Source organism: Nilaparvata lugens, chromosome 12 (assembly GCF_014356525.2).
Source record: "Nilaparvata lugens isolate BPH chromosome 12, ASM1435652v1, whole genome shotgun sequence".
NCBI classification, from domain to species: Eukaryota; Metazoa; Arthropoda; class Insecta; order Hemiptera; family Delphacidae; genus Nilaparvata; species Nilaparvata lugens.
The window spans coordinates 27,743,251-27,770,548 of record NC_052515.1 but is presented as its reverse complement, the minus strand read 5'-3'; the positions used below and the strand labels follow the sequence as shown (position 1 = coordinate 27,770,548).

General features: G+C 34.5%; 1 protein-coding gene across 4 annotated transcripts in view; it reads right to left on the bottom strand.

Moving 5' to 3' along the window:
• Window positions 1–27,298, bottom strand: part of LOC111046282 (cyclic AMP response element-binding protein A) — a 244,898-nt gene that overhangs the window by 31,771 nt on the left and 185,829 nt on the right. For all 4 annotated transcript variants that reach the window (XM_039439288.1, XM_039439289.1, XM_039439287.1 and 1 more), the window contains one exon: window positions 11,567–11,741. In XM_039439288.1, coding sequence (XP_039295222.1) covers window positions 11,567–11,741 — 175 coding nt within the window. The remainder of the gene's footprint in view (window positions 1–11,566; window positions 11,742–27,298) is intronic.

The following is a 27,298-nucleotide window of genomic DNA, read 5'->3' as shown; positions in this document are numbered from 1 at the left end:
AGACGTGGGGACTTCTTGAATGCTTGTCAATCATTGGATGTCATGCCTCTAAGATACTTGTATGTCTTCAAAGTAATCATTCAGTTTTGAGTGGTACTGAAGATGGCGCGTTCATCCAAGCAGAAAGGCATTACAGTACAAGAGTAATGGAGAGGCTATGCACTCCAAGGCCGTTTTTGACATTTTTCCAAAAATCTTTCCTCTTCTTGCAAGGCAGATTTTACAGCAGGTTGCCTCGAGACATCATTGATTCAGCATTCCTGAGGCATCGTTTCAGAATCAATCTTAGGAGGTTTTTGCTTACTCATTGCATTGATGAGATTGAGGGTTGGTATCGAGTGGTTGATTGATTGTTGTCTGGATAACGATGAGTAACTATACGATGTGACTATAACTAGTAACGATGAGTAGAACATACATTAAGAAGCGTTTTATTACTCTAGATAATCTAAACTATTTCAGACAGTTATTGACTACCGCAGACTGGTCTGATATTTATACCAAAGATGTAAATAGTGCTGTTAGGAACTTCTTTATATTTTTACAAAGTATTTCAATGTTAGCTGTCCATACATAAATGTTAGAAATATAAATGGTAAGAAGAAAGCATCTGTGATAAACTGGTTTACTCCTGAACTTGATAGTATGCGTAAACTACTTCTTGTGATATATAACAAATGGAAGAGCACTAATAACCTTGAGTATAAAATTATGTTCAAGAATTTAAAGATAAAATACAAGAAAGAGATTTCTAGGGCAAAACTTGTAGCTAATGGTAAATTTATAGCTGAGGCTAAAAATCAATGCAAGGCAGCCTGGCAAATTGTCAAAAATGAAGGTAATCTGGTAAATTCAACAAACAGGTCATTCCAATCTCTCCTGAGCAGTTTAATAATTTTTTTGTTAATGTGTCATGTGCTACTGGTAATATTCAAACAAATAGTAATAGTACAAATGATGTAGACTTCTCTGATCTTTTAAATAATAGTATCAATAGTAATCTGAATAACCAAAATTTTAAATTAAGAAGGTTGATGAAACAATCATTAGTCTTATTATAAATAGAATGAGTCACTCAAAATCTGAGGATGTGTATTGTATGTCAAATTATTTGTTGAAAAATGTAGTTGATGTTTTTATATCTGAACTGACTTATATTGTAAATTATATACTGAGTGAAGGAGTTTTTCCTGATTTTCTAAAAGTTACCAAAGTTACACCTGTTTATAAGAAGGGGAATCCTAATGAACCCCAGAACTATAGACCAATTGCAATTGTACCTATACTAAGTAAAATCATTGAGACATGTATTGTAATTCAACTTAATGAATATTTTGTTAACAACCAGCTGTTCTATCCTTCTCAGTATGGCTTTAGACCGAATCATAGTACTATTGATGCAATTGAAAAACTCGTTGAATATGTTTTGAATGGTTTTGAACTCAAGCAACCAGTTGGATCTTTACTATTGGACTTAAGCAAGGCTTTCGACTGTGTCTCTCACTCTATACTCTGCAAAAAACTTGAAAAGTATGGTATTAAAGATAAGGAGCTCATGCTGATCAAGAGTTATTTGAAAAATAGAAAACAAATGGTTAGCTTGAATAGTGCAAACTCAAATTTCCTTGATGTAACCATGGGGGTTCCTCAAGGATCAGTCCTTGGCCCTTTTCTGTTTCTGGTCTTTGTAAATGATTTTAGTAAAAATGTTTCTGTCTTTTCAATATTATATGCAGATGATACCACTCTGGTACATAAGGACGTTGATATAAAAACTGTTCAGGATACGCTTGGAAGGGCTATGGATGAGTCTAAGGTATGGTTCAATGCCAACTTACTTAAGGTAAATGAGAGCAAAACAGAACAAATAATATTTTCTCTCAACAATGTAAGTACTGGTAACCTGAATCTGAATGATGATGTTTTCAAGCCTGTAAAGTTACTAGGAATGTACTTAGATAGTAAACTCAGCTGGGAGTATCACCTAGTGAATTTATGTAAAAAGCTTTCTAGAGTAACATTTCTCTTACGAAGACTGAAATATTGTGTAAACCTTGATGTAATTAAAATGATTTACTTTGGTCTCTTCCATTCACACTTGATTTATGGAGTAAAACTGTGGGGCAACTCATCTTCTTCAAAAAAGCATTTATATGGCAAAAGAAAGCACTTAGAGTTATATTTGGTATGAAATACAATGAATCTTGTAGAGGAATTTTGTAGAACACAAAATTATGACCTTGCCTTGTCTGTATATATATTATAATTTAATCTCAGTGAAGAAAAATCTGTCTAATTTTGATAAAAATATTTCTATACATTCACATTATACTAGACATAGGGACGATATAACTAGACCTACAGTTAGATTGACTAAAACTCTAAAAAGTCATAAGTACCTACAAATTCGAATGTTTAATTTACTACCAGATAATGTTAAGAAGTTACCATTGAAAACGTTTTGTATTTCTGTTGATAAATGGCTCAAGTCTGAAGCTTTCTATTCTGTCAATGAGAACCTAGAATATTTCAATGTATATGTGTAATTTTGTTTGTTTCTATAGTCCAACTCGTGTTATTTTACTACAATATTTCAATGTGTATTTGTAAATTTGTTCATTTTATAGTCCAACTTGTGATATTTTACTTATTATTGACAAAGCCTATTGCTTACATTTTTGTAATGTTGTTTTATGGCCAATAAAATTCTTGATTCTTGATTCTTGATTCTTGATAACTACTTTATGTATCATTCATTGCTGTTTTTCTTTTTTCTTTTCCTTAAAAATAGAAATTCTCAGTTTCTATTATTCTTTTTTTTTCTTCTTGATAATAATTTCATTTTTTTTTTTGGTCATTGGGTTTTTAACACTGCATGGCACTCTTATAACACTGCATAAGGGCTTATCTTATCTTAACTCCTGAGCGCGGACGAAAATTTTATATTTTTTGCGCTCAGTAAAATTTGTCAAATCATTTTTTAAATTATAAGTATATTGTATACATTTATATATATACTTTCCCATTTATACATTCTTGATAAACTAAGCTCATGTTATATGATTAATTCTATTTCATTTTTTGTTTATTAAGGAATTTTCTGATTATATTTTCTGTGATGTATACTATTTTCTTTGAAATTGTAATTGTTTTGATTGACAAAATAAAAAAATAAAAATTTGAATTGAATTAATGACTGAAATTTCACTTAAATATGAAGCACACCCAAAATCCATGTAGCTTGTACCCTTCGTGACTCTATTCACACCCACCCACGTGTTCTTTAGAAAGCGAGTACCAGAAACCGATTTATCGACTTCGTGATATCGATCTGTCGAATTTAACGACAATATCGACAGTCACGGCAGAGTTGGGCGCGAGTGGCGAAAATTGATGGTGACATTTTCATTTAGAAAAGGGCCTTCAGGGCCTCAGGGCATACAGACAAGTTCTGATAATCATTTTTATGGGACCACTGAGCGTTAGTTGACGACATTTGAGGTGACAGTTTGATCAGAAATTTTAATGAAACTGACCGAAAGAGAGATGGAAAGATAGATAAATGCCTTTTATTTACACTGTACAATTTCAAAAGTGATGTGGGCGAAATTGATAGATGGAGTGAGAGGGAGGGAGAGAGAAAAAAGAAAGAGGGTAAAGAGGGAGAGAGAAAAACGTAAGAGGGTGTGAGGAAGAGAAAGGATGAGGGTAGACAGATTAGAAATAGGGTACTGTAAGCGGATGAATTGATTGATTGATTGAGTACTTTATTTATGTAGATTACAATATATACTGGCTTATACACTTATATACAATAGCTTACAATACAGCAAAATTATAGATGAATTTACATAATATAGACTAAGAAAATAATTATTGAACTGTATATGATATGAAAAAGTAATTTGTAATATAATAACTATAGATAATTATATTGTTATGCATCTACATAAATTGGCTGAGCTTTGGACATATCAATGAATTAGAGATTACTAGATCTCCTACATTTATTGGAGATTTATTATGGTGTGAAAGCCAAAGTATAATCTGACATTGTTTTAATGAATATCATTAGACAAAGCAGATAGGTCTACACTCTTGACAAATCGTTTATAGGCTATGAAAAAATGAAATGAACTACCAGAGCATCAGAGCAATAAGCTAGTCAAACCACAGATCTATGTTGTTTTAGTCTCTGGTCTAACTACATATTTATGTTTATTTAGTCTGTGCAATCGGCACTATGTGTAGAAAATTTGAAGTTGATTATTGATTGAAGCATTCGAAAGTTATCGACAAACATACAAACAAACCCACAAACTGGCAACGATTCGAGCTCAAAAGTAGGAACTCGCTACGCTCTCTCCATTGGGCATTAGTTGTTGAGTAATATTCTGTCATAGTGGAGGATCTTGGTAGAGCTAATAGCTCCTCTTTACAATGAAACTCATGAAAAAAAAATATTCTAGAATTTAATTTGAAAACAGTATTGTTGTCATTCCATTTCTAGTTAAATTCTCTATTCCATCAAATCCCCTTGAAAATAGTTATTTGTGCAACTAGTGCGCAAAGTGACAGTTTGCTGCACCGAAAGAAACAGGCGAGGGCGGTATGGTTTCTTGAGTGCAGCAGAGGAACTTTGCGCACGTATTTCTCATTAAGTTTTTCCTACAGTTACCATTGAATATGAAAAGTGGGTAATTATGGGTAAAATTGCCTGAAATGCATCAAATGTTTTCTGTGTAATTTTATTATTGATAAAAACCTTAACCCTAAAATCCTAAAGTCCTCGTTGTCCTTGGTTATAATATATAATGAATAATAATTAGCGCGTTGTGCTTGGTTGCACCTCTGCTCACTATAGCAGCCACAGCAGTCACTGTTACCAACTTCATTTTGATTTTGCTGCACTGTTGCTCCATATAACCTACTAAGTATTTTGCGTTGCCATGTTGCAAATCTGGAGAGCAGAAAAATTTTTCCCGCACTAGAGCGGAAAAATGATTCTTTGCGTTCTGTAATCAGTGCAGCAATGGCCACTTTTCAACGTAACTGTAGGAAAAACAAATTTTGACACATTGATTGATTTAATGAAATCTTTTTTAAGACTTCCTGGGAAAAAATCTTCAATTGGAAATTATTCAATTGGCTATTGTTACTTAAATTTTGCATTTCGATTAACCGTTTCGGATAAAACTAGATTGATAATCGCTTCTGAAATTTGTCCTATACAATCTGTGTGGTGAGACAAGACACAGCTGGGCACGACCTTGCAACTAATTCTCCCCACTAATGGAAAATTTCCCTGGAGCGGAACCCAGAGCACCCTCGATTGAATTATTGGGGTCTCCCAGTCTCCCACTTCCCCGACAATTAAATGAAACGCAATTTGCAGCTTTGATTTGAAGTATAATGGCGGTAAAATTCAGACGTGCTCCTGAATGATTCATATGCATTGTTAATAGAAAATTGCAGTTGATAATTGTCTCAGTTGACAACAAAACCTTGTCACAGACTGACGGAGAAATGTGGGTTAAATTCTATTGCGAACAATGGAATATTGTCAGAATCACGTTATAAAGCCAGTGGAAATGACAGGACCACATGGTTGCCAATTTTCTTTTTTCACCGCCTTTTCTAGTGGATAGCTCTGAGATTCTTTGTATCCTATACTATTGAACGAGCAATTTCTATTTATATGTTTGTATTTCACCGGATCTCGAAAACGGCTCTAACGATTCTCACGAAATTCAGATCATAGTAGGTTTATAATATAAAAATTCTATTGCACTAGGTCTCATCCCTGGGAAAACTCGCTGAAGGATAATTATTTTTCATCCTTGGAAAATCAGCTGATACCTAATAATCATTTCGTCGTCTGTTGATGATGGAAGTGAGTGAGCGAGTTCATGTGTGTGGGGACTGTGTCAAAATTATGACTCAGCTGTTGAACTTTAGTATTCAAACAGGTACTTAGTGCCAGTTGCATAAAAGCCGGATTATTTTCAATCCTGATTAATTCCAGTAGATCCATCTTTTTGAAATGGTCTTCTCTGATTTGGTTCACGTAAAATTAATCAGGATTAAAATTTATGCAACCGGGCCTTTGTGAGAGACATTTTTCATTCTTCTGGGAATCAATCTCAATTTACTGTGATTAGATAGAACATTTCTGTATGAACTATGAATGTTATTTTAATTTCTTCTTTCGTAATAAATTTTTTGTGCTTTTGTACTCCAGAGCGAAGCTCGGTCCCCGATATTCATTGTGTTAATCCTGGTACTGTAAATCTGATTTCATATTAATGGTTGATTCTTGTGTATAGTGATCGATATGTGCCGGTTGAATTTTAATCGTGATTAATTTCACGAGAACCAATCAGAGAAGCCTTCTTTTCGAAAAAGCCTCGGATTGGTTCTCGTGAAATTAAAATTTAACCGGCTTTTAAGTAACCGGCACTATATTATTTAAAATATAATGTAATTATCAAGAGGATACATATTCATGATTTAAAAATAAATTTTCAATGTTGAGATGAAACTCCTTCATTATTTGTAAGGCGAAAAAGGATACGTGCTCAATATCACTATAAATATCATTTATATGCTATAGATAGAAACAATAATCACGAGAAGAAAAATCATGTGAAAGTAATTTAATAATTGTGAATCGATTTAACCAGAGATTTCAATACAATAGCCGATACAATTTTAGCGGCATTTAGAGCGAGTTCCAGCGCGATGGGTTCACTAGTTAAATTTTTCTTTAAATTTATATCTACGATTATCTTCCATTTATCTTTTGTGTTCCTTATATTTTGTTCTTAATTCCACAAAAATTAACGACCTCAAATAGCACATTTTTTTCTTTCAATCTATTACACAAAGAGGGCGTTAACAATCACACATGTGAATACAGCTAGGAAACAAAGTACTACTAGGAAATATCAGATTCTTTCCTATATGTGTAACAGGAAAAGGAAACGATAAGAATATTCACACATTCACGCGCATGCGCTGTAGTCTACTAAAAATGTACACTCGTTGAAGCAAGTCCACTGTACACTGTACACTATTTCCTATCCTCCTCCATTTATAATTATTATTATCATATCTTGCCATATCCGTTTAGCTAGCCAGTCTCCATAGTGTCTTCCGATCCAGTTTTTCTATTTTCTTTTTCTACTCCTCATGAATTTCTAATTAAAAATTCTGCCGGAAGAGCAGTACAGTAGTTGGGTGGTCACCTTTTTAAGGATTCATTGTTCTACATTGGCGCTATATCTGTATGATTAGCGTCTACAGTATGTGGGAGCTCTTTATTATATCTATGTATATTTCTACTTGTCGGTTTTTGCTAACAAATGATTGGTAGTTGATAGCGGACCCTTCAATATATTGCCTGGGAACTGAATAACAGCAAATTGCTAAATAGAACTTACCGTACCGCTAAGGTCTGGTTGCACAAAAGCGTATCAAATTTTAATCGTGATTAAATGACACGAGAACCAATCAGATGAGCCCTCTTTTCAAAAGAGCCGGCTCTGATTGGTTCTCGTACTATTCAAAATTTAATCAGGCTTTTGTACAACCGGACCTATGAGATGGAAACTGAACAATTTTTACTACCACTTTTTGTGTAGTTGAGAAGTTGTTATCGAGGTAATTATTCATATCAAATAAAAATACTAAGAAATAGTCAAAAACCATAGATTTTATTAAAAGTAGAAAGACCGGGTTTCGGTTGTTACACCATTGTCAATGTCTGATAAACCAAAACTAAATACAAGAGCAGCAGAATTTATACTAAAAATTAGTGACGTTTCTATTACATGCACCGTTAAGTGTGAGGAGACTGTCTAGCTGGGCCAATGGCAGGCGTTCATACCCTTGACCAATAGCAGTGCTCGCCTACTAGTATAAATTCTGCTGCACTTGTATTTAGTTTTTAGTTTATCAGACATTGACAATGGTGTAACAACCGAAACCGGTCTTTCTACTTTTAATAAAATCCATCAGTGATTTTTGACAATTTCTTAGTATTTTTATTTAATTTTTCTCCCTTTATTATAGTCTCAGCTTCTGTTGTTATTGAATATAACACTGAATAAAATACAGAAAACTGGTGATAAAGTAATAGATTAGCCCTTAATAAGACCGCTATGAAATGGTGATAAATACACTAAAACGGGTGTCTAGACTTTAGACCAGCGACTCAAATGGTTGATAGATACACTAAAACGGGTGTCTAGAGTTCTAGATTTTAAACCAGCGACTCAAATAATTGATAAATACACTAAAACGGGAGTCTAGACTTTGGACCAGCGACTCAAATGGTTGATAAATATAATAAAGCGGGTGTCTAGAGTTCTAGATTTCAAACAGCGACTCAAATAGTTGATAGATACACTGAATCGGGTCTAGACTTTATACCAGTGACTCAAATAATTTATAGATACAATAAAACGGGTGTCTAGAGTTCTAGATTTTAAACCAGCGACTCAAATAATTGATAAATAGTCTACACTGAAACGGGAGTCTAGACTTTGGACCAGCGACTCAAATGGTTGATAAATATAATAAAGCGGATGTCTAGAGATCTAGATTTCAAACCAGCGACTCAAATAGTTGATAGATACACTGAATCGGGTGTCTAGACTTTATACCAGTGACTCAAATAATTTATAGATACAATAAAACGGGTGTCTAGAGGTCTAAACTTCAGACCAGCGACTCAAATAGTTGAAAAAAACACTAAAACGGGAGTCTAGACTTTGGACAAGCGACTCAAATAGTTGATAGATACAGTAAAACAGGTGTCTAGAGTTCTACATTTTATTATTAAATAAAAATACTACGAAATTGTCAAAAACAACAGATTTATTGATAGTTAGAAAGACCGGTTTCGGTTATTACACCATTGTCAATCTCTTGATAAACTTAACTACACAAAAAGTTCTAGATTTTAAACCAGCGACTCAAATGGATGATAAATACACTAAAACGGGGTTTCTAGACTATAGACCAGCGTCTCAAATGGTTGACAAATACACTAAAACGGGAGTCTAGACTTCAAACCAGCGATTCAAATAGTTTATAAATATTCTAAAACGGGTGTCTATACTTCAGACCAGCGTCTCAAATAGTTTATAAATACACTAAAACGTAGAATTCTACACTAAACGTAGAGTTCTACACTATAACGTGCAGAGTTCTAGATTTCAAACCAGCGACTCAAATAGTTGATAGATAAAGTGAAACGGGTGTCTAGAGGTCTGGACTTTAGACCAGTGACTTATGAAAACTCTACTAGTATTAACTAGTAACTCCCTACCAACTCCCTTCATCAACCCCTAGCTTTACACAACACTATAAATCAATCACCCTTTTTCAAGTACTTCTCCTCATTGAAAACATCAATCACTCACAGTGCAGATAATACTTACAATGGTGGTTGTATTAAACATAATAATGCCATTTAGTTTCTCTTTTCGGGTAAATGTTCCCATCATTGTCCTTTATAGGTCCTTAATATATGGGTCCTTTATAACGCAACGCTTGAGGTACCCGTATGTTTTCAATGCTATAGAAAATCTATAATGCTATTCTGATAGATGGTTTCCGACTATTGTTGGCGTGTTATCGATTAGTCATTAGCTAAAGAGTGCTGTGTAGTTCCGTTTATTGAACTTTTGACACTGATAGCAGTGGATATGAATTATCAGCCTTGGCATTGGACGACGAATAAATAGTGCGAGCTAGAGATGTTGACTCACAGTAGAGTACTATTTTATCTTTTGTAAATTAGAAATACATTTGAACCTTAGTTACTGAATTTGAAAAGCAAATGATTAAACTAACTATATCCAATTTCAGATGGAAATAAATTGGAAGTTGCATTTGTTCAAAGGCTAATTAATGAATAATAATTATTAAACGAAAATCACAATTGAATGCTGTAGATCACCTCGAAGACTTCTGCTTCTGCTGTTTTCCCTGTTGTCAATATTTGCAGTAGCAGAATTCTTCGGGGTGATTTACAGCATTTAATTGTGATTTTCGTTTAATAATTATTATTCATTAATTAGCCTTTGAACAAATGCAACTTCCAATTTATTTCCATCTGAATAATAATTATATCTAATTTAGTTTTTTTTCAAGTTGTATCTTAATTTTAGCTGATATACTTGGTTTTATTTCTCACGAGGCTCTTTGATTAGAGAAGAAAAATGTTATTTTTTCGAGTTTCGATATAATTAGAATCTTTGTTTAAAATTCCAAGTTGTATGATGGACTCGCGAAAGGCCTCTTGCCACTTCAAGTTAATTTTCCAGCAGCTTAAAAATGTCTCTTGTATCTTAATCCATTATTGATAATTCCAGTTTTTTTTCAATTTTAAGTATCAGTTTAATTACATTCATATACATCTATTCTGCTCACAGAATTTCAAATCAATTTTTCACAAAATTTAATTTTATTGATTAGTTGTGTAGTTTTAGTTTTATCTTTTTTGGAGAATGAAGAATTTCAATTTCAATACCGCTATTCGTGCTGCCTGTCACAAGAAGATCATTCAATGTTTATAATCATTGATTTGATGTACGTATGAATATTGGGCGATGTGAATAAAAACGAGTAGGACAAGTAAATACTTGAATGACAAGTAAACGCCAAAATTTAAGTGAATAAAACAAGTACTCTTACTTGCGAGTAAATACTTGAGAGGCTAGTAAACCTCCGAAAAATGTCAATTTTGGTGTGAATAAACGCAAGTAAATACTTCTGTAGCAAGTAAATACTCGTCCATTCGCAAGTCAACCCGACCACAGACTTGCAGTCGTACTTGTACACGAGAGATGGTTGCATTTAGGAACCTGCATGGTGTGAAACGTTATAGAGACCGGCGTGATATAAGTCCCGATCTATCTAAGGGACTATTACGGTTTGAGAGCAAAAACGTACATTTTCTCACTTCGCACTTTCTTGATGGAAACACTGATGCAAGGGGTGAAGGATTAACTGCACGGAAAAAGATGGAAATTTTTTTGAGATACCTTAGTGATCCAGGATTCCAAAGTGGTGTTGCCAACGACATGGGGGTTGAAAGAAGTACCGCCAGCAGAACATTTTCAAGTATAATGGATAAAATAGTTTCGAAGTCTGAAGATTGGATTAAATTTACACGCACTATTGAAGATATAGATCACGCCAAGGCGGATTGAGCTTCAAAATTTCGCATTCCGACTGTCATTGGTGCTGTAGATTGCACTCACGTGCAATCGGCGTTTAGCGTCGAAAACAGAACAAGTAACAACAAGTATGATGCGTAGTAGTCTGTGTGGCGCTACAAGTATTTACTTGCCTTTCTTGTGAATTCAGTTGTCTCGCAAGTAAATACTTCGTAGTAAACCCTCAGGTTGGCGAGTACATGGTCACAAGTAAACTCGACGCTTTATTCACATCGGTTTACTTGGAGTTTAAATACTCGTTACACTTTACTTGTAAGTAAATACTCGTCGTACTTGTTTTTATTCATACCGCCCATAGTTGAATATCTTTGTGTTACCTTCTAGTGAGGCTAGGGGAGAGTGTGGATCCGAAGAGTCGAGAGAACAGTAGGAGTGCTCGACTTTGATGGGCGCCGTGCCTAGGGCGGCATCAGTCATCAGCCGATCGTGCAACACCACTACTGGCTTCACCTCTTCCTGCCAATCATCGTCGTTCAGCACATCTGTCACCATCTGAAACAACAACAAACATATTGAGAATTTATACAAAAACTAACAAAAACCACACAAATATCCACAAGAAACACAGAAAGCAAACTATAACTCTAAGTGTCGGTTGCAAATTACCGAAATCACACAAATCATTAGCTTAGTTTCAATCATGATCAATTCCTTGAGAACCAATCACAGAAGCCTTCTTTCTAGAACTGCCTTCTCTGATTGGTTATCATGGAATTTAAACATGATAAACATAAGACACACAAATTAAACATATGTTCACATTATTTAACACAGAAAGCAATCTTTGAGAGCCGGTTGCACAAAAGCCGGTTAAATTTTAACAAGGTTTAAATGCCACGAGATATAATCTAAGAAGCCTTCTTTCTAGAATTGCCTTCTGTGATTGGTTGTCGTGGAATTTAAACATGATAAACATAAGACACACAAATTACACAAATATTCACATTATTAGACACAGAGAGCGAACTCTGAGGGCCGGTTGCACAAAAGCCGGTTAAATTTTAACAAGGTTTAAATGCCACGAGAACTAATCTGAGAAGCCTTCTTTCTAGAATTGCCTTCTCTGATTGGTTGTCGTGGAATTTAAACATGATAACATAAGACACACAAATTACACAAATATTCACATTATTAAACACAGAGAGCGAACTCTGAGGGCCGGTTGCACAAAAGCCGGTTAGATTTTAACAAGGTTTAAATGCCACGAGAACCAATCTGAGAAGCCTTCTTTCTAGAATTGCCTTCTGTGATTGGTTGTCGTGGAATTTAAACATGATAAACATAAGACACACAAATTACACAAATATTCACATTATTAAACACAGAGAGCGAACTCTGAGTGCCGGTTGCACAAAAGCCGGTTAAATTTTAACAAGGTTTAAATGCCACGAGAACTAATCTGAGAAGCCTTCTTTCTAGAATTGCCTTCTCTGATTGGTTCTTGTGGAAGTTAATCATGTATACGTCATGCCGAAAGATCTCGTTGTCAAAGTGGATATCTATTCAAATTCATTTCCATGAAATAGCTACTAGATTAAGTCGCTATTCAATCCATATTATAAGGTAATTGAAGTTGACCGTTCGTGATGGGAAATAATATACATCTTCGTTAATTTGTCTGCAATGGGGTTGATGATCTTCTATTGTTTCTTCAATGATTTTCTCTTTAGAAGCAAACGAAGACATGAGAATAATATTATCAACTCAATTACATACAAATTATTAATAAAGGAACAAGCAATGATAACGAAAGCAGATATCATAGTTAATATTTATTTATTTAGCGTATGGTTTCCAAGACATCAATCAGTTACAGATGGAATTAAATAGAGAATGCATCTATTCAAATGCTGATGAATATATAATTATTATTCAACGAAAATGCTGTAAATCACCCCAAAGACTAGAATTTCCATCTAGCTGTTAACCCTGTTGTCAATGTCCGCAGTAGCAGAAGTCTTCGGGGTGATTTACAGCATTTATTTAGGATTTTAGTTGAATAATAATTACATCAATCAGTATTCATTTCCATCTTCACTTCTTCACGATCATAATATGGGAATGATCCCTTGTATCAAGATATAAAAATAAACATAAAAAACAAACATAAACTAAAAACTGGTAACTAAAAACAATTTATTCAAATACATATATCTAGTCCATTCAGGTAGGCTATTGAATCTGGATTTGCCATCAGGAAATCTCCTTCTGTTCCTCCTCTAAGGCCGTGATTGGACATTCTTTCACTATGTGGTCAATCGTTTGCCTTTCCCCACACTCACAGGAGGGTGATGGTACTTTGCCCCCATTTATACAACAAGTCAGCACTTCGACCATGTTTGGTTCTAATTCTGTTTAGAGTCGAGCATGCTTTCCGTTTAATTTAATTTAATTTAATATAAAATATTTTAATGAGACTAAACTAATTCATCAGATATCTTGTAGAAATTTCTCATAATTGGAAAAGAGCTACAATATTTTCTAAAATTCATGGGTATGAAAGTCAATCTCTTGAGTAAAAATCAAGGTCAATGTCAGAAAAGAGATGTAAGAGAAAAATATCTCATTCAAGATTGCCTTTCTCAGAGTTAAAAGGGTTCATGTGGACATAAATTTGAAAATAACTATGTTATTCCACAGAATACAAATACAGCATAAATATATTTTTGTCATAGTCATTCAATTTCAGCTGTTTTACATCCATGAAATCAAGCCGGTAAACAGCTGTTTGCAGAACAAGAAAACATGTGATTTCCATTACAGCATACTTTACTGTAGAGAGATCATAATGTTCTCTTTACAGTCGAGTATGTTAGGACACTACTGAGTCCTAATAACATCTGAGTAATTAATATACTAACTCAAATAATTAAAGAACTCATTCAAGGATTTTCAAGTTATAGGAAATCATCTGAAATCTTATAATTTAGGCCTTCATTATTTTATTTGAGCTCGCAGGGTGAGTCTGTTAAGAACTAGGCGCTACGGGCTAGGGCATGTTTATAGAATGCAGTAGCTCGAGCAGCAGCAGGTAATGGTTTCTTTTTCTCAGCAATATTATTCTTTCTCAGATAAGTATGACAAAAAAATATTGTAAGTAACTTGTACGGTAACGTATTTACCACATTCGTATGATAATTCGGGCAGAAACAATCATACTTATGCGGTAAATTATCGTTACCGGACTTATTACGTAAAGTACTATTGTATTCTGTGGTTATTCTTATACTGTAATCCTATATTTTCACTCGAAAGTAGAAAACTAGTGATCGATAATTTTGTACTTTCAAGTAAATGTTGTAATGAGTGAACAATGAACCAAACATTATAAATTAGTAGCCTGAGAAATTTTTCGGCAATGGTACATTCTTTCAAACATTTTCAGCTTAAAACCTGTCCGACCTTTCCCAACTTCTCTTGGCAAATGAAGATGAAGGCAGCATCGTGAATAAATAAATACATTATTTCAGATGATGTGGTCGAGTACACATCTTCAAGCCTTGAGCACTAGATGATGAGGAGGAGGAGGAGGAGAAGAAGAAGAAGAAAGAAGAAGAAGAAGAAGAAGAGAAGAAGAAGAAGAGAAGAAGAGAAGAAGAAGAAGAAGAAGACGAAGAAGAAGAAGAAGAAAGAAGAAGAGAAGAGAAGAAGAAGAAGAAGAAGAAGAAGAAGAAGAAGAAGAGAAGAAGAAGAAGAGAAAGAAGAAGAAAGAAGAAGAAGAGAAGAAGAAGAAGAAGAAGAAGAAGAGAAGAGAAGAAGAAGAAGAAGAAGAGAGAAGAAGAAGAAGAAGGAGAAGAAGAAGAAGAAGAAGAAGAAGAAGAAGAAGAAAAGAAGAAGAAGAAGAAGAAGAAGAAGAAGAAGAAGAAGAAGTGAAAGAAATAATGTTGTAAAGTGGAGTACTGAAAAGGAAAATTTGGAAATTCATCAAATTCCTTCCTAAAGGTACTTCTCTAAAAATATATTTAACTTCTCTAAAAATATATTTCTCCTGAAGGTACTTCTCCAAATCTCCTAAGAAGAAGACAGAAAAGGTACGTGTGCAGCAGAAGATGAAGATGTGGAAGGAAGATGAGAAAGGAGTAAAGAAAAAGGAGAGAAGAAAATAGAATTCAGATTATTAGTAAGGAGAGTGAGAGATTGTTTGTTTTTATTTTGTGCTAGGTCTAGACAGACCCATTGCATATCAAAATATTTTACATCAGAAATTATAAGTAGCATGAAACAAAAGAGTGGAGAAGGAGAAAGGAAAGATGGAAACTTAAAAACAAAATCACCAGCCACAACCAGATTAATTCGCTGCGGTAATAAGCTCTTCCATTAATTTCTCCAGGTAAGGATGGATGGAAATGTATGATGAAGTAGAGGAGATAGAGATAGACAATTAGTTGGGAGTGAGAATTTTCACCACGCATTTGCCATAGTTTAAGCTGAGTCAGACAGAGAGAGAGAATGCATTGCCATATAGTTTTAGCTGAGTTAGAAAGAGACAAATCTGAATGAAGTAGCGTTGCAAGCCAGCTTTCTACATAGTTGTTACCTGCCTTTCAGTTGGAAAGGTGCAGTAAATGGAGTAGAGACCTCTCTCTCATTCACTCACTCATTCTCACTCTCTCTCACTCAAGTCGGCTACTTCATTCACAGAGCTTGATTCAGTTTCTCCTCTGCTTACTTACTTCAAGAGGATGCTTATCTCTGATACTTGAAGAAATAGCTGGACCCGAATGCAGGACTAGAATATTCACTACCTTTCACTTGATATATCCGTCTCAAAAGTTCATGACTTCTTGGAGAATTTCTAGAATTCTTGTTACCTCGTTTACAATCCTATGTAGGATCCTACGAGAATTTTAATTCTTTCATCCTCGTATAATTCGGAAATTCTAATCTATGATAATTGATAATTTATCCTACGAGAATTTTTATTATTTTATTCTTGTATAATTGAGAAACCCTAATCTATGAAAATTGAGAATTTATCCTACGAGAATTTTTATTCTTTTATTCTCCTATAATTCGGAAATCATAGTCTATGAGAAATTGTAGAATTTTAGTTTTGTTGATTCTGTAATCATGTTCTTAATCCAATTTCTCATAATCTTTTAAGGCTTTTATGATACTTTTTCCTATCTTCACATCCTTTTCCTTCTTGTTTTTCTTCTTCTCATTCTCCCCCTCATCATCTTGTTCCTGTTCCAGTTTCTTATTTTTCTCTCAGCTTTTCCCATATTTCCGTTGTTTTCCCCACCCGTTTTAACACTTTGCTTATTTCGATACTTAATTTTCTTGACCTCTTTAATTAATTGATACAATAAGTACATCATCAGAATGATCGGGAGAGGAAAATAAGGTAGCCTTGTGCTATTCCTCTCCCACATTTAAATAAAGAATAAATAACTTAGTCCGATATATGTTAGGTCTTCACTTGTTCACTTCCCAAAATTTTCAGTCCTTAATTATTTTTCCAAATCTCTTCTCGTATTAGTTGGAAGTGAATCTCACCAAAGGAAGGGAGAGAGAGTGAGAGAGAGAAGAGAGAGAGAGCGAGAGAGAGAGTGAGAAAGGTCGCCAGGAAGGCCGCGCACAGTCGATTTCACCAGAAACGTGGGAATAAAAGTTTTGCACTATTCGTCATTGAACTTGCTATCAAAGTGAAGGTACTACAGTATAGTGAGATCCGCGTTATAATGACAGCGTTTGATAGACATTGGTGTTGCTATCCTTGTCTATCATTCGACAAAACAGATAGCGCTATCCTTTCGCTGCCAGATCGTCTTTCATATATGTAAAACTATAATTAATTAATTAACAAAATATTAAATCTCAATCATGGAAATTTATGATTTGATTATTAAAAAATGCAGTATATTGACGAATGAAATGTAATTGACAGAGCGAAGTGAGGTCTAAGATTCAAGTCGACGGTTTGACATTTCTCTTAATGTTATCTTTGAATGTTTATATGTTGCGCATTTACGGCGAAACGCAGTAATAGATTTTCATGAAATTTGACAGGTATGTTCCTTTTTTAATTGCGCGTCGACGTATATACTAGGTTTTTGGAAATTTTGCATTTAAATGATAATATAAAAGGAAAAAGGAGCCTCCTTCATACGCCAATATTAGAGTAAAAATCAGACTATAGAATTATTCATCATAAATCAGCTGACAAGTGATTACACAGATGTTTGGAGAAGCCAGTCTATTGCTGTATTTCCATAAGGTCTATAGTTTCAATCAGGTACTTTTGGATGAGAATACTGCGTGAGGTCTACTGTTCACAGAATTACTAGTTGATAGGCTTCAGGAACTAGGGAAGTGGTTGACCCAACATTAGGGGCCCTATCTAATCGCCCATATTAGATAAGCGTCGTTCTCTCGGTATTGGCTGTGTGAGGGGGGTGACTACTCCTTGTGATCAGCTTCTTTTATAAGATTTGAAATAAAAAACTTCCTAGCAGTTCGGAGCCCACCTGAAACTGTAGGATAGTTCATTCTTTATGAGCACCTCTCAATTATTCCCTCTCTGAACTCACCTAAAACTGTAGTTTATCTCATTCATCATGATCCATCAATATTATGTTCTCTGCTCACTTTTCAGCCAGTGACTACTGTATTAAGTTTTGTATTTTTATTTTATTTATCTATTTATTTATGAAGATAACAGGCTACCCCTTATGTGTCTCCTTCACAATCACAATACTTGACTTTTATTGGCCGAACGCAGTGAGGTCTATGTTTTAACTCGGATTTTCTTTCGTCTGTATGTATTGAGGAAACGCATTTACGGCCAAAAGCATTGATAGAATTCTATGAGATTTGACAGAAATATTCTTTTTCAACTGCGCGTCGATGTTTACACAAGGTTTTTTGGAATTTTGTATTTGGAGGATAATATCATAGAGGAACGATAGCATAGATATCCCATGGTATAGGGCGTTTATTTCGCAAGTTTTACCGTTATCCCAAGCCGATAGTTCACACAGTTCTTTCGTATGCAGCTGTGTGACGCTGGTAGTCTCTCAAATTGTGCCGTTCATACACTATCACCCCAACAAAACAGTAAAAATTGATAATAATCGACTTGAGATAACAGTAAAAGTTGTGACATAAATTCCCTATACCATGGGATATCTACTTACGCTATTGTTTCTCTATGATAATATCAGAGGAAAAGGAATTTTCTGCATACTCCGATATCACTATATAAGAATCATCCAACGTTGGTAGGCAGACTACTAACTTTGTATATCATCTACTCCGAAGATAGGATCAATCAGACTAAAGAATAATTCACAATCAATCAGCTGACAAGTGGATTATTTATTGCAAAGACCTTAAAGATGCATAGACTCACATGCAGCGCTAGTGTCGTACTTGGAATTGAATTCGGCCATTGAGGGGGCAACCTATAAGATTATTACATACCAAAACCTTTGTAACCTATAATATTACAAATATCTAGATAGAATATCTCGTGCTAAAATACATCAATGGCGGCCTTCAATTTCAAGTAAGAGCTATCATTGGGAAGGCATAGGCATTGTGGTTCTATATATCTCTTTAAGGTCTTTGATTTATTGCATGATGTCTGGAGAAGCCGGTGAAGAGTTGACACCAGATAGTGGATGAGAAAACTGCGTGAGGTCCACTGTTCACAGAACTACTAGTTTATCTATTTATTTATGGAGACAACAGGCTACCACTTATGTCTTCTTCACAAATACAACAATACATGACTTTTATAATGTATTTTCAAAACAAAATTATCAGATGAAATCATAGAATAAAGATAACATTAAATAATGTACAGTATGAAACGTCTCTGGTGAAATATATTGGAGTAGGTCTACAAGAAAAGAGAGTTGAAGGAGAGGTTGATAAGAAAAATTTGGAGAGAACTAATGATGAAAAACATGACGAAAAATAAGAAACAAGGAAGGAAATAGAGGTAGACAACTATAAGTCCATAGGAGCACTTGAAAACCGTTATCAGACCAGTTGTAACGTTATGATTGGAGTGAACTATACATAGGCACTTAGTGGTACTATATATAGTACAGTAACTAACTATATAACCGCACAACATATATTCAATGATAGCTATGTATTGCAATGCAACGACTATATATATTATAGTAGATATATATTTATGTAATAGGCCAGGTCAGTCAGTCTAGATCTGACTTCTTTCTACTCCTAAAAAACCAGACCACACCAGACACAATGATTGGGCAAATATTTCCGTCTATTCTCCTATCTCTTTCCAACACTCCTCCACGCCTTTCCTCATTATCTACTTTCTCACTCTCTTTCACTTTAATCTAATACTCCTCCTCTCACTCTCACCCACAATCAATCAGTCCTCTTTTCCTCATAATTTGCTTCTTTCTCTCATTCATTTTGATCTAATACTTCAGTCCCTCAACAAGTTTGATCTGTCCAATCAACACTGGTCTTTCACTTACTTTCTCCTCTGCTTTGACTTCTCTCTCGCTCTTCATATTATGTCATTCGCTTTCTCAGTCAATTCGTTACTGGATAATAACTCCCCCGCGACCTCTCAAATTTTATTCGCATTTCTCACGCCTGTATTATCACTTTCTCAACTTGAAAATGAAATTATAGATGGGATATTATTCATATTTCCTTCCTTTACCTTGTTAATTTATATTCTGATATTGTTAATTTGAACGTTTTTCTTCATACAGTATTAATTATATTGATCAGTCACCCTATTGGGGAAGCAATACCTGCTCACAACTGTGTTTCAAATGTAATATTCTCTTATAATAAACAAATAAATTAATCTTGTTAATTTATATTCTGATTTTGATTATTTAATAATTCTTGTTTTGATAATTTTATGTCAAAATTATACCTAGAATCATGGACTTGATGATGAAAACTTGAAGTTTTGGCGATGCCTCACAAGGGAGGGTCACGATGTAGCAATTGATGGAAATCATGATGATTTCGATGAAATTTGGCATTATCTACAATTTATTTGTTGAATTGGAAAGGAACTTAGAATAATAAAGCTGATCAACAAATATCTGTGAAATATTAAACATCTTCTGTTAAAAAATGAATTATAATAAGATATGTTAACTATAAATAATATATTTCAAATCCTTTCAACATCCTTGTAAATATAGAGAGAAGGAAGTGACTGACTGAACAGTTACAAATTTTAGTATGGGAGAAATTTATTAGAAGTAGCATTAGTGAAATCAGTGTAAGGTAAGTACTATAACATTATTTAAAGAGGTCCTAATTAAAATTCAATGGAGAATAATCGGGGATACTATGGAGTAAATTGGAATATTGTCGATGAATTTAGAAAACAGACATGAATCCAAACGAAAAAAACACATAAATTGACCAATTAGGATGTAAGACTTCCACATTATCTTCCTATTTTTTTTCAATAATAACTATCAATCATCATCGACAATTAAAAAATTATTTCAATATTATTCCTAAAATAATTCAATTAATTCTACAATAGAATCAAATCCATTATTTGTAATACTTATCAAATGCAATAATCATGAGCAAAAAAGGTCAATTTGATTAGAAGCATTCCTACACTCTTCTCTACAGTATTTTGAATTGTTACAAAGTATGTTAACAAGTTGAGATTATCTTTCTATTATAAGAAAATATTACAATTGAAACTCGATTTGTACAAGGATTGCTTCCACAGTAGAATGACTAATCAATATAATTAATACGGTATGGAGAAAACCCCTTATTGAAAATTCAATTGAAATTTACAGCATTAACCAGAAACTTTGTAATGTCCAATGAGCTCAAACCCTTAAATTGGTAATGCTCATAAACTTTAATAATTTGTTCTAGCATTTTCCTTTTCTGACAAAGTTTCTCTGTACTTATCTGTTTCTGCTGTGCCTCGTTCTCTGACTAGGAGTATAACTGTCAGGAATGATAACAGACTCAGTAGCTACATGATTATTTCTGTACTTAGATTCTCTTGAGTTGTATCTTTTATTCACAATTGAGTTATATAAAAGAAATCTCAATTGAAGAGGGGCTTGAGTTGATTCATCAATGAGTAAGTGAATAAATGAGGGAGGAACAAAGATGAAAGAACAGACGAGAAGTATTTAAAGAGAGACAGAGAACAAATAAGAGACGTCAGTAAGGTGAGAAGAGAAATTGACCAGATTACAGATCAGTAGAACAGAACCCGCTATTTCTGTCTGGGATGGAAAGAGATAGAAAGAGTATAAGAGGAGAGTTAGAAAGAGAGAAAGTATGAACCAGAATAGGCGTTACCCACAGAATTATTGTACAACACAATGGAATTTGAACTTTTCCAAAGTTGCAGTACTGCTCTAGACACATTTTAGTTTTCACCTTGTCTTCTTATATATTACCTTGTTTTATACCTGTATAAATCCACACAAACTATATCTGTATACCTGATATATACAACTACATGCTCATGAATTTCTTTATTTTTATATCTATATATACAGAATATCATAACTGGACCACCGCCCAAACCCTGATTGTTATTATTATTACTACTCATAACAACTTGCTAACTTTCTAGAATGCCTTACAGCTATATTTCTGAATGTGGTCAGTTATATTTTCGTACATTCGTTCATCTATCTATATTATATGTATAGGTAAATACCAGGTATTTCATCAATGAAATTTCTCTATACAGCTATATTCATCATTATAACATTTGCAAGTTCTCTTCTACCAAACAAACTATACAATTGTTACAAGAATCAAATTGGTATACAAGTTACAAGAAGGTATGATATTGTTGTCTTTATTCATTTTAAGGATTTATTATTATTGATTTTTGTATATATTGTGATCTATTTTTGATTTTATTATGTATTGTAATTTTATAAAATATTTTGTGTCGTAGCCTTATGTACTACTGTATCGTCAGGCTAAATAAATTGATTGCTTGAAATCTTCCCTCACTGTCCATTGATGCATACATTATAATACAACATGTGATTGCCTAATATCACAGAGAAACAATAGCGTAAGTAGATATCCCATGGTATAGGGAATTTATGTCGCAACTTTTACTGTTATGTCAAGCCGATTACTGTCGATTATTGTCAATGTTTACTGTTTTGTTGGTGTGATAGTGTATGAACGGCACAATTTGAGAGACTACCAGCGTCACACAGCTGCATAGGAAAGAACTATGTGAACTATCAGCTTGGGATAACAGTAAAAGCTGCGACATTAACGCCCAACAGTATACCATAGTATATCTATGCTATCGTTTCTCTATGCTAATATTCAACACTTAGCAGTAATATTATAGATTATACTAGCATGTAACCCGTGCTCTTGAAGGGAATAATTAGAAACTTGACAAACTGAAAACTTGATCTACTGAAATACTGAAGAGTTTAAAATAGGCCTCCAACCATCATCGGTAAAATAAGAATATATATGCAAAATTTCAAGTTAATAAGTCCAGTAGTTCAGACATGATGTTGCGGCATCCGTGAATTTCCTATCCCGTACGTGTATGAGCCATTTTTTTTCCTTATGGTACAATATTAAACCAGTAGAAATAACTAAAAAAGGGTTTTACTGGATTTGAAGGTATTATAAACTGTGGATCGTGAAGGAGAATTTGGCTCAACTAACAATGGCACAGTTTGAAGAGAGCTCAGCAGTAATTTATTGCAGTTTACAGTGGTGGCGTTTTCTTATGAAAAAGGTTTAAAAATCTGGTGTGGCGCACTCACACAACTTTCTTTGCCGTTATGAAAATTGATCACCTGACGCTAGTGTACTCGCGCATCTCAAGTCTACTATTCAAAGATATGAGACAGCTGGTGATAGGTCAATAACGCTGGAAACACACGAGGTCTGCTATCTCTTCGTAGTGAATGATTTAATAGAACCAACAGTTGCCAACAGTTTGCAATTTAATAATCACATTTTCTCGGATTTAAAGCTTATTTTCAATTCTAGGTGGAAATGTTACTGGACATTAATTGCAGAGATTTTCATGCGCAATCTTTTCCACTTGAAATTTGTTGTTTAAATTGTATATGAAGGCTGATAATTGAGAATCTAAAATCAAACTTTGCATAGATGGGGCGAAGCTCCTGAAATTTTTACAGATATAGGACTTGTTACAGTTGATAGAGCTTATCAATGACTATTCCAGGTATAAATTTGATCAAAATCGTTGGAGCCGTTTTCGAGAAAATCGCGAAAAACCCTGTTTTTGGCAACATTTTCGCCATTTTAGCCGCCATCTTGGATTGCATTTGATCGAAATTGTTCGTGTCGGATCCTTATAGTGACCTTACGTTCCAAATTTCAAGTCATTCCGTTAACTGGGAGATGAGATATCGTGTACACAGCCGCACATACACTCATAAACACACACACACACACACACACACACACACACACATACAGACCAATACCCAAAAACCACTTTTTCGGACTCAGGGGACCTTGAAACGTATAGAAATTTAGAAATTGGGGTACCTGTTTTTTTCGGAAAGCAATACTTTCCTTACCCATGGTAATAGGGCAAGGAAAGTAAAAAGTGTACTATATGATTATTTTCCATACTTAATTTCAACAATATTATTTTCCCTATTAATCACTCCAGTAGTTCAGACATGATGTTGCGGCATCCGTGAATTTCCTATCCCGTACGTGTATGAGCCATTTTTTTCCTTATGGTACAATATTAAACCAGTAGAAATAACTAAAAAAGGGTTTTACTGGATTTGAAGGTATTATAGACTGCGGATCGTGAAGGAGAATTTGGCTCAACTAACAATGGCACAGTTTGAAGAGAGCTCAGCAGTAATTTATTGCAGTTTACAGTGGTGGCGTTTTCTTATGAAAAAGGTTTAAAAATCTGGTGTGGCGCACTCACACAACTTTCTTTGCCGTTATGAAAATTGATCACCTGACGCTAGTGTACTCGCGCATCTCAAGTCTACTATTCAAAGATATGAGACAGCTGGTGATAGGTCAATAACGCTGGAAACACACGAGGTCTGCTATCTCTTCGTAGTGAATGATTTAATAGAACCAACAGTTGCCAACAGTTTGCAATTTAATAATCACATTTTCTCGGATTTAAAGCTTATTTTCAATTCTAGGTGGAAATGTTACTGGACATTAATTGTAGAGATTTTCATGCGCAATCTTTTCCACTTGAAATTTGTTGTTTAAATTGTATATGAAGGCTGATAATTGAGAATCTAAAATCAAACTTTGCATAGATGGGGCGAAGCTCCTGAAATTTTTACAGATATAGGACTTGTTACAGTTGATAGAGCTTATCAATGACTATTCCAGGTATAAATTTGATCAAAATCGTTGGAGCCGTTTTCGAGAAAATCGCGAAAAACCCTGTTTTTGGCAACATTTTCGCCATTTTAGCCGCCATCTTGGATTGCATTTGATCGAAATTGTTCGTGTCGGATCCTTATAGTGACCTTACGTTCCAAATTTCAAGTCATTCCGTTAACTGGGAGATGAGATATCGTGTACACAGCCGCACATACACTCATAAACACACACACACACACACACACACACACACACATACAGACCAATACCCAAAAACCACTTTTTCGGACTCAGGGGACCTTGAAACGTATAGAAATTTAGAAATTGGGGTACCTGTTTTTTTCGGAAAGCAATACTTTCCTTACCCATGGTAATAGGGCAAGGAAAGTAAAAAGTGTACTATATGAGTATTTTTCATACTTAATTTCAACAATATTATTTTCCCTATTAATCACTCCATAACCACCAAAAATCATCTAGTTCATCAGCTCCACTAACATTTTCTTCACTATTATTTAATTCAAATTAATTTATTTTGCCATAAAATAATACAGATTGATAAAATGAATATTCCAACTTACAAAATGGCACTACCGGCAAGAACACTTTATTTATCTCTTTCCTGTATAGGGCTACTTGTAATATAAATATAAAGAAAATGAAAATCTCAGTAGCCTTTAAAAAAAAGGGTACTGAGATTTTCATTTTCTTTATATTTATCAACTTTATTTAATTTATTTAACTCAATTTAATTACTATATTTCTATCAACTCCAGTAAATCTCATGAAGTTATCAACATTACTATTCATCACTCCATAACTCCAGGATAAAACTTCTGATTTGGTTTATGAGCTCTGCCAATATTTTTATCACCCGCTTTCAGCATGCACTACAAAATATAGGATATTGACCATCTCTTGCCTAAGTAATAACAGGTTAAGCATATTTTCCCCCAGCAACTATGTCACGTAATTTTTCGTCCGATACTCCACAGAAGCCATGAATATTTTATCAATTTCGACCGGAAATACCGTCGCGGTAGGGGAAGGGGTAGAGGAAGTGGTAGGGGGGGGATCCGATCTAGGGCCTCGGAAAATGACCTGAGAGAGAAAGAAAACGAATTTTCCGCTTTTCCTCTCGGGGTTTTCCACTACGAACTTCGACCTTGTCGTTTTCTATTGCGCTGCGTAACCTGCTGACCTGATTACGATCGGTTGGGCTCCTCTAGTTACGTTCGCAGATACGTTTGACACTAGAAATGTTGCGTAACTCCACTGCAACTTCTGTTACACGAGGTCGATGCAGTTTTCCTTCAAGGAAAAGTAAACAAAATTCTCACAGTAAAGAATTTTTCAATAGCTCTTAATCATTCTTTATCAGGCAGAAGTAAACATAGTTTTCCTAGTAGAGAATTAAGAGCTTTTGATCTTTCGATGTATTGGATGAAGATTTATTGCGCAGACTTCTTAAAATGAGGAGAAAATGAAAATAAAATAAAAATAGTCTTCATTGGACGGAGTAAAGACTTGAAGATCTCCTCTAGTATTCAACCTTATCACTACCTCCGTAAACAAAACCATAGTACATTCTGGTGACGTCAGCACAGGTAGGGCTCCTACACCAATAAAAATCTGGTGTGGCGCACTCACACAACTTTCCTCGCCGTTATAAAAAATCGATCACCTGACGCTAGTGTTCACGCGTATCTCCAGTCTTCTTATTAACAAAGATCTGAGCCAGCTGGTGACAGGACAATAACGCTGGAGACAGACGACATCTGCTACCTCTTCATAGTGAATCATTATTTAATAGAATCAACAGTTTGCAATTGGATGATCACATTTTCTCAAATTTCGAGCTTATTTTCAATTTTTGGTGAAAATGTTACTGAACATTAATTGTAGAGATTTTCATGCTCATTCTTTTTCACTCGAAATTTTTTGTTCAAATTGTATCTGAATCCTGATAATTGGGAATCTAAAATCAAACTTTGCATAGATGGGGCGGAGCTCCTGAAATTTTTACAGATATGGGACTTGTGGCAGTTGATAGAGCTTATCAATGACTATTCTAGGTATAAATTTAATCAAAATCGTTGGAGCCGTTTAGAGAAAATCGTGTAAAACCCTGTTTTTGACAACATTTTCTCTATTTTAGCCGCCATCTTGAATTGCATTTGATCGAAATTGTTCGTGTCGGATCCTTATATTGTAAGGACCTCAAGTTCCGAATTTCAAGTCATTCCGTTAATTGGGAGATGAGATATCGTGTACACAAACACACACACACACACGCACACGCACATGCACACACACACACATACAGACCAATACCCAAAAACCACTTTTTTGGACTCAGGGGACCTTGAAATGTATAGAGATTTAGAAATTGGATTACCTTAATTTTTCCGGAAAGCAATACTTTCCTTACCTATGGTAATAGGGCAAGGAAAGTAAAAATTTGTTGATTTCAGCTGATCTATATCAGCTAGTGTTTTTATTGGTGAGGAGCCCTACCTGTGCTGACGTCACCATCAACCACCTTATCATGCACTATGGCTTTCTTTACGGAGGTAGTGGTTACCTTATCTGGATAGTGTGACAGTTTGGATAGTCTGAATATCGGCTTAGACGAATAATTTATTGTTTACTGTAGATTATGCTCACATAAGAGGCCTGAACGTGGGTTATGGAAGGGATTATAGGGAGAA